General features: G+C 36.9%; 1 protein-coding gene across 12 annotated transcripts in view; it reads left to right on the top strand.

The window, feature by feature from the left end:
* Positions 1-16987, top strand: part of Mecom (MDS1 and EVI1 complex locus) — a 558637-nt gene that overhangs the window by 534092 nt on the left and 7558 nt on the right. For 6 of the 12 annotated variants that reach the window (XM_028872628.2, XM_028872624.2, XM_028872625.2 and 3 more), the window contains 5 exons: positions 2108-2134; positions 7779-7945; positions 8875-8952; positions 12770-12939; positions 14808-14952. In XM_028872628.2, coding sequence (XP_028728461.1) covers positions 2108-2134; positions 7779-7945; positions 8875-8952; positions 12770-12939; positions 14808-14952 — 587 coding nt within the window. The remainder of the gene's footprint in view (positions 1-2107; positions 2135-7778; positions 7946-8874; positions 8953-12769; positions 12940-14807; positions 14953-16987) is intronic. The other 6 variants (XM_028872626.2, XM_028872627.2, XM_028872634.2 and 3 more) reach the window with 1 other exon arrangement.

Consider the following 16987-nt stretch of genomic DNA (forward strand, 5'->3'; position numbering starts at 1 on the left):
AAGTGCTTTGGTTTGAGGAAGATTGTTCACCTCTTTATGTATAATAGGAGACCCCTTGGCCTAACAGGGTAACTAATTGCAAGATTTACAGAGCGGATATACTTGACTCAGTGCATGGTTTCTGAAAGGACTGAATGAAGACCCTTACGAATGAACACACATGGCGAGCATAAAGTCATTGTAGTAAAATACCCTCTTCTTATGCCCTGATCTTACTTTCTAAGCCATGGTTTTCTAAGCATGGATGCTCCATGTACCTAGGGCTATTTGGAAAGATGATTATTGTGCCTTTGGCATGACCTTACTGTGTAGATGTCATGAGCCAACATAAAGGACTGGCCTCTGCTATCAGGGTTTTCCATGATTTTACAGCTAAACAAATGCTTGGGTAAGACCTTTGGTTCTTTACTTCACAGCTAAAATATTTTGAAACATGCATAGGAGTTGCTGACACCTGCTGTCTGTTTCTTGAGCTATCATACAACAAAGAGGATACTACATTCTTAATTGCTTTAGAAAACTATGATGACATACATATACCAAGTTTGGATAGTAACATGCCATGGAGAAGCCTAGTTTTGCATTTTTTGAAAAACACAATCACTCCCCATAACACAAACTCTTGACAATAATAAGTGAACAAACCAATAGATAATTATTTAATTTTACCAAAAGATTGTTAGGCTATTTTACTTCTTAGAGAATTACAATGTTTTAAATTATGTCAAAGCATTTGGAAGATATATGCTCACATATGTCCAAATTAAGAGATAAATCCTTGGAATCTGTGTCTCCTCATTCATTGCTTAAAGAAGGAATTTGTGGGATGAGGCTATTAGAAGACTCTGCAGCCTTCATTTATTTTCATCTGGTGAATAAGTTACTTGACTAATGGAAGCACTGAGCACTATAGAAGTTACCCTGGATGCATAGTTAAAAACTACCCATGGTGCTTTCTTTTAAATTATAATTTTGAAGAAGAAAGAATGACCACACAGAGATAAGATGGAGAGAATGCATCACGGAGTGATGTCATAGACTGCCCACTTCTTTAATTCCTTGTTAGAGCTTTCATCTTTACATTACAGCTCATTTGAACTAACATAAAAATCATCTGGCAATTATACCCCTGTAAAAGTGACTATTATCCATGTTGGATTTTCCTGCACTTTTAATATTATCCTCGGTTTTGTAACATTTTATTTTCACAGATTTGACCTTTTTTATCTATATCAAAGACCCCATTACTTAAGTTTTCTCTCTTATTCACTTACTTACATTATGTGAGTGTGCTTTTACTGCATTCTGAGGAGCTGAGAATAAGTTAAACATACTCAAAGTTATTGTTTACTCACTGCTATAGAAATCCCACATGCCCTTTGAATTCGTATTCTATTTTGCTTGCAACAAGTATTTCCTATTGTCACATTTCTTACTTGTCACCACACTTATGGAAACACGTAATGGATCTCCTAACTAAGTGATCTTTTCAAGAGTAAAAACTTCAGGCTCATGGAAGCGCATCTAAGCCACTGAGGCTTTCTCCAAAGACTGTGACCATAAATGGCACAAGTAACATCTTTGCTTCTTCTTCCATATTTTTGTGGTCCAAGTACCAATCTGTCAAGCACAGAATTCCCAACAACATTATCTTTTGTTATGCAATTATTCCAATTTTAGTACATGATATATTTTCTGTATTAATGACATGATAGAGACACCGTAGACTGGGTTATGACAGGGAATTGCCTGATGCTCAGAAATAAAAGAAGAACTTGGGGCCATAGTCTTGCAATGAATAAGAAGAAAAGGAGAATATTCTGCCTTATTATGGATTCCATGGCACACAGTAGGTGGCTTTCTTAGAGTGATGGTCATTCTGGTTTCTAATCAAGCTTTATTTCTATTATTAATTTTAGGAAATAGAGGAAACTCAACAGTGTTATACATAGATTTAATTTTCATTTCTAAAACTTTTACTCAGATAGAATTACATGATAAGTAAACATTACCAGATTAGTATAAATGCTCATTTCTCAAAGGATAGATTGTAGTAAAGATCCAACACAGAAGTAATTTTCTGTTTCTGTTTCAATTTTGCTACCAGTTCCCACTACCTGACCAGAGAACGTGGGTAAGTTCCTTACATTTTTTGACTAAAGTAATGTAGCATTGAAAAGAAAAGAGATTAATCTGAATGCTGAGCAGATGAGAATCTGGAGCTTTGGATTGATAAGCCTGGAGCACACAAGTTCCCTGCTCATCCAACAGCAGAATACTCTCAATATAATAGGGCATTTAATAAGCTAAAAATTACTCATGGAATGATTTTATTTGCTAAAACACACTAATTCCACATAATCATTCTTTGATAAGAGTGTTCTTATATAGACTTTATATGGGAATCTTTGAAATGAATCATTAAGTAGAAACTATTATTATTTGGGGATAACATATTACAGATTTTTTTTGATAATGCCCTATGTAAGGTAAAACTTGAACTGATATTTGGGGCTGACACTGGGATTCACATTCCTCTGTGTCAAGACAGAAATGTCCCCTACATTTTGGAGACAGACAGAAAGCTTTAAGCTTTTGTACCTAAGGACTGAAAGGACTTTTCAGAATTAGGTCTCATTTCTGTAACTTTTGTTACAATGTATAAGTAAATCTAATTTTAGCTCATGATGCTAGGGATATGTTTATTTTTTTATACAGAAAGATATACATGGAGGGAAGAATCCTCATTTTATATTATATCTCTAAATAGAACTTGATGGATAGGAGTAACACATATCTCAACTTTTCCTTTAAGTTTTCATGTGTTTACATTACCAATCAAAGTGACCTGTTTCATGGGGACACTGACAATCTTGGGAAAGTTAAGGTGTCCTAAAGTCACACTTGTTTCCAAGTAAACTTAATTAAATAGAATATGGCAGCACTTATTTATTTCCTTTATCTGATGTTAATTATTCTTTACCAGGAGTTCCTCCATTTTCTCTGTTGTAGAATACATGATGAATTGGGAAATTTTCTCACTGTTATTGCACATTTAATAATTAAGTACATGTATTTAAAAAGTGTGATAGAGGAAAAGAAAGTCAGTGAGAGAATGTGCAAGCCACTACTTTAATTATGCTAAGTTATACAACTGGTGAATATTCTTAAGAATATTCTTAGAATATTCTGTCCTGCATTTTCAGGATTCCTCCTCTGTCTTCTCCAGTAGGGGTCTGTTCTGAGCTTCATGCCTCAGTTTCCTTATCTTTTCTAAGGTACAATGTGACTTTGGCATTGCCACATTGTTAACTGCTTGAAGCTTATGATGTTGATCCCTATACTTATGACTGACTGATCATTGCACTCACTGGAAAAGCCAATTCAAAGTCCAAGCGAGACCCCCTTTTTACCAGCGTAGTGTCTGGAAATGCTGCTTTCCATCCAGTCAGTCTTCAAGGCTGTGACTTACACTGCAGTTATGAAATAGGTACTTGTGATAGATACTGGAGACACCAGCTTATAATTCTTGATGGTAAATAAACTCAGTGATTTTGTAATCATGACTGCTGAACTTGCTCCATGAAGTGAGATAAACATAAAATATGAGTATTTACTTCTCCCTCAAATAACCATGGTTTTGAGGTTTCTCAAGATTATCAGGCGAACAAATATAGAAATCTGACTCTGCAAACTTTCCCATCCTGTTGTTTGTGAATAGTTAGTTATGTTATGATAAAGTCATGTGTAATCTAATTGGGAATCATTCGTCCTCATAATTTATGGTGTGCTTGGACGGACAGAGCATTTCACATAGTCAGGTTGTCACTTTAATAGTCTTGATGAGAAACTTTTTCAGGTCCTCAATGATTGGCTCTCCAATAATAAACATTAAGCTAAGCGCTTAGATCCATGTTGGTGATATCTTGCCTGAAGAAATGTCTTTTTAAAAATATTAACTATTTGACTGGGGGTATAGCTACATCTCGGGGGAGGGGCTAGGGAACTGCATCTGAATGGTCTGCGTCAGCATAAAGTTAATAGCCTCTTGGGGACTGGAAGGGAGAGAAATAACTTCCTTTTCCAGACATCTGGCTCTAGATACTATCAACAACTATTATATATGTGCAAATAAAAATTACTGCTCCATTGGAAAAAAATCTGTCATTTGAAGATCTTAGATTAGTCTAAGATATTAATGGGTCATGTGGCATTATATTGCTAAAATATACAGTGGGAGTTTTCTTTCCTGTAGTTTCCCTAAATTTTTATTTATTGCTTTACAATTTTTATTGGATTTTTTCTAATTAAATAATACAAACTATATCTAGCCATATTCTAGTATATTAATCCTATTTCTTCTCAACTTTTAAAAATACTAGTTAGGTTTTAAAATGAATATCAAAATGTTTTATCTCTATATAAGATATGTTTCTTCTGGAGGAACATCACATAAGTCAGACCAGATAGAAGGAGAAATCTGAGACTTTGGCCCGTATATTAAATAACCCAATATCAATCTAAGGTATGGGCTGGATCAGCATTGGTCACAAAATTGCTAAACTATGAACTGGATGGTGTCTAAATTGCTTCTGTCTCTTCAAACAGGGACCCTTAGTCATTCTAATTAAGAATGAGTGGTGTAAGAGCAAATCCTAGGGAGAGGAAAGAAAGGATGCAGTGAAAGCGTTTATGTCTCCTCAGTGATATCCAGCTCAGGAGAGAGAGAGAGAGAGGGAGAGAGAGAGAGAGAGAGAGAGAGAGAGAGAGAGAGAGAGAGAGAGAGAGAGAGAGAGAGAGAGAGAGAGAGAGAGAGAGAGAGAGAGAGAGAGAATAGATATGTGTATGAATATGTGTGAGCATATGTGTGTGCATGTCTATACATATGTTTGTTTGTTTGTTTGTTTGTTTGTTTGTTTTGGTTTTTCGAGACAGGGTTTCTCTGTGTAGCTTTGCGCCTTTCCTGGGACTCACTTGGTAGTCCAGGCTGGCCTCGAACTCACAGAGATCTGCCTGGCTCTGCCTCCCGAGTGCTGGGATTACAGGCATGCGCCACCACCACCTGGCTTATACATATGTTTAACATGTGTGTTTAATGCTCAACTTCCATAGACCTTCTTTCCCCTTCTCTGTCCCAATTTTATCCTCTTTTTATTTGACAGCAGAAGTCAAAGCTGTGTGCAGCTTTTAAGAGAAGCCACATGGGTATTGGCTATTCTTTTCTCACTGTTTTGTTGTCAGATGGCTATTGAGTCCACAGTATGTTTTCTTATCTCTTAATGCCTTTCCCACACTGAAACCATTGGAGTTGGACTAAGCACACTAACCTTCCTTTAAAGGGATCTAGCAATTAGCAGTTCCTAAAGCAAGACACATTTCTCAACAGCCAATTGCTCCTGAATAGCTCAAATGACTTGTAGTTTTTGTGTGCTAGACATAAAAGCTCAGACTAATAACAGTCATGAGTAGGCTGCTTTCCATAAAAGAGGAAATGTGTTTTTCTTCCAGATGCATTGCTGCAGGAATTGGAGTGTGAGCAAGACGAACACTCAGATTATTTAAAGTTACTTGATAATGAGACATTACCCAAATATTAATTGTACATAAATAAAATATTTATAACCACCAGCCATTCACCTATTTCTCTACTCTCTAAATGCATGAGAACATTGCGACCCTTACCTTGCTCGTTATCACTAATCAGATTGTAAACCAGAGGTTATTTTTCAGTCAGTAATTTATTCTGTGGTAGATAGATTATCAAAATGATTTTCTGCAAGGAACAATTAGAAGGAATAAATGCAGATAAAATAGCATCATAAACTATTCCTGAATTGATTTTTAATAAATAAAATCAACATGCTAACACTGGCTGGAACAGGGTAATGACTGTGTTCATCAGGGGCAGACTTTCCTCCAACCTCTCTGAGCAGCGTCATCATTCCATATCTGTGCCCTGTGATCAGTATGTGTCAAAATCCTTCATAGTGACAAATGTGCTGTCCACTTGCATCTGTGGAGAATGTTTTAGCAGCTGAGTGATTATGAATCAAACCCTTGAGCTTAGAGCCCTTACTGCCTCCCAATGCGTTCACATTTGTCGCCTGACAAGTAAATGTATCTTGACTTTCCTCTGAGTTTTTTTTTTTTTTATGTGCTGTGTTTGATGAAAGACATTTGGCAAATTGGCAGTGGTACCCTGTACGTTGCAATTTGTAGCCAGCGTTAGGAGTCGAGGCATGAAATGAAAGGGCAGGTTCCAGGATAAAGAAGAAAGGGAGAGAGCGCTAACGAGAACATGAATAGTCATTTGAAGAATCAAACATACAATATACCGTTTGTGAAAAGAAAATAATGTTTGAGATTTGGCTTTAGGTTATGACATTCATGGTATTCTGTCTAGCTATGCATCCAGAAAGTGCACACATTGTTACTTTTCCTTTGGAGCTAGACATGTTAGCTTTGCCTTTTAACTTGATCTTGGAAAATACATATCTGTCTCTGTCTCAATGTCTCATCAGAAAAAAAAGGCTTTTGATTAGCCAGATGCTTGAATCTGCAGTTGCTCTCTAGATCCTGTGTCTGCTACTGCACCTCTTTGAGACATATGTGGGATGCATATGAAGTACTTCTTTTGGTTTTTCTGAGACAGGATTTCTCTGTGTAGCTTTGGTGTTTGTCCTGGATCTCGCTCTGCAGACCAGGCTGGCCTTGAACTCACAGAGATCTGCCTGGCTCTGCCTCCCGAGTGCTGGGATTAAAGGCCTGTGCCACCACCGCCCAGCTATTGAAGTACTTTTAATTGCTGTTTCCATGGCCATATAGCACTCTGAGAACCAAATGAATTAATTTAACAAGATGACCCAAGAGTTAGTTGTCTGTTTAAATTTTTGTAGTTAGATTTTCCAAATAAAACATGAGCACCCAAGAAACAACATTTTGGGAAAGTTGAAGGAAAAGGAGAATCTATGTAACCATAAACAATAAAAATCAAACTAAACTGAAAAGAAAACACCATTCTCTAAAAGTGAGTCCTGAAGGTATGCCAGTGGGTAGATGATAAGCAAAATCTGTGAGATTGTTTGAGGCAGGTAAGGGAATGTGTCTGGAAGAATGAGAGGGACTCTTTCCCTTGTATGATAATATCTATTCTGTGTAAAATTATCTTAAGATATCATAAACTCTTTTAAGCTAAATCTGCTTGGAACAAATGAACTTTCCATCAAAATTCCTTGTTTTGATCCCACTTAAAATTTTGGATTATCCTGATATTAATCTAACATTATCTTAGTCAATTCTTACACCTTGATCCGTTTCTCTTTGGATTACATGCATTTTGCTTAAACTGTGCCCTTTGAAGACTTGATGTTCTTTCTTGCTGTCCATTCTTCTCATGTGACACCACGGCTCTTTTATTCTTAATTACTCTGGCATGGTAGGTAGGACTGTTCCCTAAAATTTTCAATTTCTCTTTGATATCCTTAATTCAGTGCTGCCAATTAGATAAAATCTATTTGGTTTTATTGTCTCTTTGGGGTATTCTACAGCTCAGTCATATCACTAGGATGTGGCCTAACCAGGGTCCTGTGGAAGCAGTCCAGCTAGATTTGTCTCTGATATCCGTCAGTTTCTCATTGGTTAGCGCTGAACCTCTACAGCCTCCTTCAGAACCTATTGCATGCAGAAGATTTGAATCTTTCTGGAAATTGTGTTCTTGGTTAGCAAGAGATGGTTGCAGAAGCAAAGATATCAAGCCTCATTGCATTTGTGCCTTTCAGATGTCAGCTATTGAGAACATGGCGGAAAAGCTAGAGAGCTTCAGCGCCCTGAAGCCTGAGGCCAGTGAGCTCCTCCAGTCTGTGCCCTCTATGTTCAGCTTTAGAGCGCCTCCCAACACCCTGCCCGAGAACCTGCTGCGGAAAGGAAAAGAGCGCTACACCTGCAGGTATGCGAAGCTGATCACAGCTGACTCATCCAAAATTGCCCCTTTGTTTCAAAACAGCCTGTTGTTTGTTTTACAAATTATTCTTTATAATAGCAGCCATGATCGATTCTAGGTACTTTAAAGTGCTCTTATTTAGTGATATATAAAAATAGTGGTTTAAAGAATTATCATTAAAAATGAATTTTAACACAGACCATTTGGTTGGGATATATGGAAACAATCCTGATACCACCTGCTTGTCTCACTTTGATAGTTATGTATTTTCTTCCACAGTTAATTATTTTCATTGAACTACAGACTACCGCTGCCTTCAATCATATATTTGTTAATTGTCATGGCCCTAATTTTGAATAAAGCTATTCCAAAGGACAAATAAGGTCTCTAAGTGGGGACACTCGTTATAAATGTCTTAGTACTCATCAAGGAAAGAGCAAGCTCCTTTGATGTGTCTATTGTTTTCCCTAATAAATTGTACTTGATTTCTCAATTATTTTCAAATATTTGTGCTATCTGTTTCAAGCACATCAATTTCTCTATTCTTTGGACATACTGTTCCTTTCTTTCCAGTTGAAATATCTATCCATCATCCCAGAATTACAAATTCTTTTCATTTTTTGTCTTCTTTCTGCTCCAGTTTTGTGGGTACAAAGATATGGAGTCAATAAAGTAGGTTTATGGGGGTCATCCGGGCTAATGCCTATTTTCATAAACTACTCACTTATGAGTGAGCAAATTCAACAGGCCTCCTAATGCAGCCTTTATTTGTAGAGTTATTTATAACTTTAGGACGGCTTTGCTGCAAATCATAAATGATAGAGACGTGAGTTGCATGCAGGATTAATGAAGTGAAGAATATGCATGTGGCCGCTGTCTGCTGTGGTGGAAAAGGCAACTGTGCTGACTCTCTTGTAAATATCTTTTCCTCAAAGATACTGTGGCAAGATTTTTCCAAGGTCTGCAAACCTAACACGGCACTTGAGAACCCACACAGGAGAACAACCTTACAGGTTTGACAATGGTTTCTCTAAATATCTTGAAATATATTGTCATAGCCAATGTTTATTATATCACAGTGTAATAAGAACTAGTTTGGTGCATATTTGAATGTAAACTAAATTTTGAGTCCAAGTAGAAATGTGTATCTGCTAGAACCAAAATTAGGAATGTCTTTTCTTTATCAAATGAGATTTCTTAGTTTTTAACCTAAGAGATCTAGTGTAATTTCTAGTCGTGTATATGTTTAGAAGATGTTAGCAACCTTAGAAATGTTTTTTATTTTGGTTCTCTCTTCTCAATAACCAGTATCATTTTAATTGACCAAAATCGTAACACTGAAGTTCCTCTCATCCAAGCCTCACAGTCGTTGCTAGGAGGTAACCATCCAAATATATCTGCTTCCGTAGTATAATTAAATCATCATCCACAGATCCCAACAGGAGGCTTAAGAAACAAACATCTTAAACCTTAGAAGTAGTAGAAAAAAGTATAGACTTAGAGACTCAACAGATAGAGTATTCTAGGAAAAGGGCAAATTCTATCAAAAGCTTCTTAGTCTATCAAATGCTAAAATTAACCAAATGATACACAGACCATATGTGACTTCAATACCTTTGCTTACAACACAATGAAATTAGTAATATGGCTACTTTAAAATGCAACTCATTATTTAAAGTGTGATATTTGCCCTCAGTATTATAATCCAAGTTAGAATTTCTCCAAGAATGAATAGAATTTCTCTTAAGCAGCATTATAATTTGTTTTTCCTTTGAAGTGTATACTATAATTATTTTGGAGTGTATGCTATAATTATTTTGGATTGAACACTATTATTTTTATTACAATAAATGAATTGCCTTATTTCAAAGTTACTGTTTATAAACATGATAATGAACTAAGTGGATATGGCTCAGCAAGCTTGCTGTAATTTCATTTCAGGGGTAATCTGGACTCCACAGCCATTTTAACTCAGATGCACATATCTACCCACCCATGCTATATATAATGAAAAAAATGTAAATCTTAAAAAGAAAAAAATGGGAAGACTATATGCTCACTCAAAAATAATAGAAGTTTTAGGAGAAACTCAGAAAAATTAGCATTTTTCTTAAGTCCCTTGGTTCCTATTAGTAAATGTCACTTCACTTGGTATGTGACAGGATGAACTTTATACAGCAGATCTTTAAGAGATAGAACAATGGAAAACTTTAGGGAAACTCTCCTTTAGAGAATATTCCATCACCCAGGAATTTTGCTTGAATGGAAAGGTTTCCATATTCACAGTTTTTTATGGCTGAATGTTGTCATAGTCTGCAGCTGGGTGTAGCTGGAGTTTTCTCCAGTCTTGTCTGTCCCACGGTCAGGACAAATCTCTCTCACCCGCCAGTCCCACAGCCACTCAGACCCAACCGAGTAAACACACAGAGACTTATATTGCTTACAAACTGTATGGCCGCAGCAGGCTTCTTGTTATCTAGTTCTTATATCTTAAATTAACCCATATCTATTAGTCTATAAGTTGCCACGTGGCTCGTGGCTTACTGCTACCTTACATCTCGCTTTTTATGGCAGCGTCTGGCAACGTCTCTCTGACTCAGAACTTTCTAGAATTCTCCTCTCTCTTTATCCCACCTATACTTCCTGCCTGGCTACTGGCCAATCAGTGTTTTATTTATTAACCAATCAGAGCAACACACTTAACATACAGAACATCCCACAGCAGCTAGGACATCACGCTCCTTTAATTCTGTGCTGAATGAAATAGTTTTATTCTGCTTCTTCCATATTGTTGTTATCCATGTGTTTAAAAATACACAAACTAGTATTTGCATAGCTGGAAATCTTGAATGATTTGTCCAGATTTTCTATTTTATAAATGGAGAAAAATATGAAATCAGATCTTTAGATGCTAACTGCTTTCTATGAAATTTGGTACCCAGGCTGGACTTTTCATTTTGGAGCTTTTATCTCCTATCAGATTACAAAGCTTTTTTTTATTTTTTTTTTAGCTCACATATCTTATATGTCATGAAGGCTCACATTAGGTTATGTACGCATCCTGAGAACTCTTGAAACAAACGCTTCATTTGAGCTGTCATTTAAATACCAACTAATGTATGGGAATAGAATAAATTTACTTTAAAACTTAGAGTGTTTGCCTTTCTATTCAAGATGTTAGCAGAAAATAGAATAGAAATGCAAGTTGATCATGGGTAGACATATCCTTCCTTATTGGTCAACTTTATTCAGATCAGAGAGCATGATGCTGAGTATATTTGGAAAAGACTTTTTCACACAGACAGAAAAATGGGGCACATCCAATTCTCTTTCTCCATTGTGATCCATGTAGACTGTGTCATGAGCAGAATATCAGACCTTTGATTAGAGTGTGCATTTTCTCTGTAAGGCTCCTAGGCTTGCTTTACTTGGTACAACATGGTTGTGCTAAACACACCAGATTCCTCACTGCACTGTGCCTTTGAGATAAAGTATTGCAGGAAAGGCCACTATTCCATATCCATAAGTATTTTCATATGATGACAACAAAATTGAACAACTCCCATCATAGTGAATGCTCACTCCATTTTTATTACTATTATAACCTGGGAATGTCAGAGGACGTCCTGATGCAGAAGTTGTCTCCCCCACCCCATGGACTCTTGAGCTGACATATTGACACTATGCCAAAGTAACTACTTCAACAGATTTCTTTCCCAATAACCTGACTGGATTTCTGACATCAAGAGGGAAGCAGGAAGGGCTGAATACTTGGGGTGTGATAAATGGGCTGACTTCAAATGTGCAGTTCTTGAGCTAAAGTCTGCATTGAGATACAGGGAAGGACCCATCACACAAGGAAGTACAACTAAAGGATTTTCTGACCTTGAATTTGAATACTTTTACTTAGAAGCCATTCAGAAAAGTCAGATTTTTTCTTTAATGTAACACAGACACAGACACACACACACAAATGCATGACAGAGTCTCCCTTCAAGTGATTTGAAGTAACCCCATTAATTACAAAACCACTTCCATTCTCACAGGAAAGACCTGGGGTAGCCAGGGTCTCCATGTTTTATATTTTCATTTTATGGACAAAGGAAAATTTTAAAACAACTTAAGATTTTTAATCATATTGAATGCAGAAACAGTTACCTAACCCCGAATGAACCATTTCCAAGGAAACTGACCTTGTTCAGAGTTGTGGCTGACTTTTTAATAGACATCAAAATGGAAAATTGGGGAAAGTTGAGAGCAGGTGGTTAGTGAAGACCTTTGCTTTCATCTAGGAGGACTTAGTGGTACCATCACTTGCTTTTGTAAGAGCTCAAATATTAAGGGAGGCTCTGGGATTCCTAATCACTGAAGGTTAAGAAAAACTGTCTTTGGCACCAAACACATTTTTCACATTGATTCATTTAAAAAAAATATGGGTTATTTTGCATCACTTTGGAAAACCAATGGAATTTTCTTTATAGTTACCATCAGGAGAGGTAAATGTGCTAAGAAATTGGTTAGACTTTTAATAATCACTTAGTAAGTATTTAATTGTGTTGTGTTAAACACAACATGAGGCAATGCTATCACTTTGTAATTACTTAGTTTAGTGAGATTTATTTAAAACATTGAAACTCAGTATCCAAATAAACCAAAGAGCAATGAAACAACTCCAAATGAAACAAAACAAAACAAGTCTACTGGAATTGTAGTATTCCTACATGGATAGTATTTTTCAAATGTGAAGTGTTATTTTAGCTTTCATGTCCACAAGCCTTGTGAAATATCTTCTAATGTGTTTGCAATGCTGTGTCTGTATTTACTTCCCAGATGCAAATACTGTGATAGATCATTCAGCATTTCCTCCAACCTGCAGCGACATGTCCGCAACATCCACAACAAGGAGAAACCGTTCAAGTGTCACTTATGTGACAGATGTTTTGGTCAACAAACCAATCTTGACAGACACCTGAAGAAACATGAGAATGGAAACATGTCTGGTGGGTCCCCCGTGGTGTTATGGGGAAAAGATGACTTACATTTTGCATTGTGGAATATAATTATGCTCTTTCGTCTTCCATCCCATTTCAACACTAAGATCTGATAGCACTCTCGACATTCATACCACATTTCCCTTGAGTTTTTGAACCATGTGAATGAGGCAATCACTGATGAATGAGAATGTGAGAGTCCATGGTCTTGTTTAGGTTATATTTCTATCCAGCTGGATTTATCTCAACAAGCAATCTCAAGCAAAGACAGCCATGACCCAGACTGCACAGATATGAGTCAGAATTTCCTAAATTGCAAAGAATTCTCTTTCCATCTATTCACAGGATATGTATTCTAAGTGTGGCAAAATCCTTGAGTATTAACCTAGAAATCATGGTCTCTGGGGTAACTTTTATATAAGACTAGGAATCGGAAATGAATATGATCAGAGCAACATGCAAAGAATGCACAGATCTTCTGGTTTTGTTCCAAATTGTCCTCTAAAATTAAGTAACTGGCAACCCCACCTGAGTCCCTAGCCTTCTGTGATAGCAAACTTGTCAACATGTACTTAACAGAAGATTCTAGACCTTTCCTTTGATTTTAACAGTTAGACAACCAGCCAGGAGCTGGAATTTGTCTGCTGGTGTCTCTGGACAGACACAACCTGTGCAATTAGAGGATGGTGGGTATGTACTGAGTTCAAGAAAGAGGGCTTCAGAGAAGGAAAAAGAAACATTTGACAGCCAAATCATTTTTCTTGAATAGATTACTTTGTTCATCCTTTTAGGTTGTAAGCAACATTGTGTATGATCTTGAATGGTAACAATGTATACTATTCCTCTTCCTCACACCCAAAGATTCAATCCTTGCTTTTAAGTGTTGGATTTTAGACTAGTCCAATGAGGACACCATAGAAAAATATTCTATGTGCCAAATATTCTATATTATGTATTCAATATTGTTTCAGAGAAAATAGAAAGTTAGAAAATGTGACTAGTCCAGGCATATGGCTCAATGGTAGAATGGGTACTTGGCATGTGCTGGGTTCTTAGTTTGATTCCTAATATTGGAAAAAAAAATACTTGTCAAAGTTGAATGTTTGGTTTTTAACCAGATGATTTCTTTAATGTGAGACAAAGTGCTAACCCCTGGTTTTTATTATAAGAATGGTAATAATGAATAATAACAAATAATAATAATAATAAAATTACAGATACATCGTGGGAATATATAAGCAGCATAAAGTCTATTTGCATAAGACATGGCCATACATTATGTATTTCCAATGGTGTGAATTTATGTAAACCAATACAGCAGTTCTATAACACAGGCATCATGACTTTAATTTTGCAAAGAAGCTGAGGACCATCCCATAAAAGTCAGATTCATTATTGGCCTCTTCCTGCTATACCAGCCTCTGGGTTGTTTCTGAGTCTACTCATAACTCCTTATAAGAAATCAAAGTATAAAATGCTAGGTGTGGTTTCATCCTTCACTTCGTCACATACATTAATACAGCAACAATAGGCATGTGCTGATTACAACCAGGAGTTCAGTGTGTTATGGCAGAATCTGTATATAGGATTTCTATAATTTCTTAACCTCTCTTCTTATTTGAATAAAAACAATCCCATGCTCCAGAGAGATGAGAACAAGCAGGTTGAGAGAAATGACAACTTTGATAGGTCTTAGTGTACCAGAATGCTCTCAAGGGACTCTCATGAATATGTACCCTAAGTTGGAGTTGCTTGTACTCCCATTGAAAAGGGCAAGTTCTGAGACATAGTACTCCTCTAGTTCATAAGGAATGAAGTTCTAAGTAAGTTGCCAGATAACTAGTGATCTTCTCATAAAGGCTTTCTCTCCCACCCAGGTACAGCAACATCATCACCTCATTCAGAACTAGAAAGCACGGGTGCAATCCTGGATGACAAAGAGGATGCTTACTTCACAGAGATCCGGAATTTCATTGGGAATAGCAACCATGGAAGCCAGTCTCCTCGGAACATGGATGAGAGGTAAAGTAACTCTTGCACACTCTTCTGATCTCATGTGCCCAGGACTAGTTAATGCTGATGCTGGTGGCTGGTGTTTATTTGAATGTACAGCAAATAGTTATGTAATATTTTATGTGTAATAGTTAATTACTATTTTTCTTCATCGTGTGTGTGTGTGTGTGTGTGTGTGTGTGTGTGTGTGTGTGTGGTGTGCATGTGTGTACTTTTAAAGGTGCAGTGGTACCCATGCACATGTGTGCACAAGCTGTGGAAGCCGGAGGTTGAAGTCAAGCACCTTCCCCAATCATTTGTCCACCTTATTCTTTGAGGCAAGGTCTCTCAGTCAAACCTAGAGTTCACTGATATTGCTAGTTTTGCTAGCTTGCTCCCAGTATCCTTTGTCTCTGTCTTCTGAGGATGGAATTATAGGTGGGCCACCATGTCCACCCAGCATTCATGGAGGTTTTGGGGACCCTGTCTTCTTGCTTGGGCAGCAAATGCTTAGCCATCTCTTCAGCTCCGTATTAGTTAATTTAATTTTCATATGACCTCATGAAAGTGACTGCAACTTTACCAGTAAAAGAATGGGGACATCAAAGGTTAATGACTTGCCAGAAGCCATATAAATAATTGATGAGATGAAACCTGGCCTATTTGTTTTGCAGCCCATTTCACTAGTAGGCAGTTCTGCCTATCTTGACATCTAAATAAAATATTTTATCAAAATTTCAAAAGCCAGCAGGAAACTCACCATAAAGATTCAACTGAATCAATCACTGGTCATTGTTGGCTATTACTATATACAGTACAGTGTTAACAGATAATTCGTGGCACTTTTCCTTCTGCATCTCCATCTTGTCTCTCTCTCTTTTTGTATCAGTATCAATTTGTATATGGATTGCACATTGATTATTAGTTCAATATATTTGCACAGAATTTATTTGAGAACTTTCCAATTAAGAGCCAATTGCTCCTCTTATACTTTCAAGCAGGCAGGGATGTTGGCTTTAGTGGACTCAGCTGCTCTTGAGTTAGTATCATCACCAGTGTCAAGCACATCAACACAGAAGTGAATGCTGCTGATAATCACTCATTCATCTGTGCTTGGCCTTGTACATGAAGTTAATGAAATAGTATTTTGACAAAACTTTCCTTGTAGTTAAATTTCCTTACCACTAAGTTATAACTAAATATTTGGTATTGAAGAACTACCCTTCTCTGACCATAGCCATCCTGAAGAATATGAGAATATTTTAAAATATCGTATAAACCTAATTGATGAAGACTATGTTACTTTACTGTGTCACTGCCCTTCATTTCTTATGTTGGTAAAAGCCAAGACTAGTCATTTTAGATAATTCTCTGAGGAAGTATACTTCAGATAATAAATGTTCTAACCAAACAGTAAAATACACAACTGCTCTTGTTCTTTATTTTGTGTAACGTAGTTAGGGAAAGGAGAAAGAATGACTCTTTTCAGCCTCTAAGAAGTCATAAGAACTACAGCATCTCCTGGTAGAATGTATCGTTCCTTCCACTTGCTTCTTTGTGTGTGTGTGTGTGTATGTGTGTGTGTGTGTGTGTGTGTGTGAGAGAGAGAGAGAGAGAGAGAGAGAGAGAGAGAGAGAGAAAAGAGAGAGAGAGAGAGAGAGAGAGAGAGAGAGAGAGAGAGAGAGAGAGAGGAAGATGAGTTCATTGCTCGGCAGTACAAAACAGAGCTAATAATAGACATTATATACATTTTGAAGCCTGATTGTGTAATACAAACAAGAAAGGCTAAAATCACCATTGGTTCTGAAAAGTGCATTCACACTTGATTGCTCTGAGCTGGTGATCCTGAGGCTGCATGGCTGCAACATCTGGCTCCAACATGTCTAAACACAGAAGTGGAAGTTGAATCATTTGACTTTTCCTCGCTCTGCACCCATCAGGCTACTTTTGATGAATAATTTATCCCTATAAATTGCCACATTTGAAAGCCTAATTAATAAATACATTTTCTTAATCATGTTGGCTTTTGTTGCTTTTGGTTTTCATCCATGGACTCTTTTGTTCT

The sequence above is a fragment of the Peromyscus leucopus genome, chromosome 6, assembly GCF_004664715.2.
Source record: "Peromyscus leucopus breed LL Stock chromosome 6, UCI_PerLeu_2.1, whole genome shotgun sequence".
NCBI classification, from domain to species: Eukaryota; Metazoa; Chordata; class Mammalia; order Rodentia; family Cricetidae; genus Peromyscus; species Peromyscus leucopus.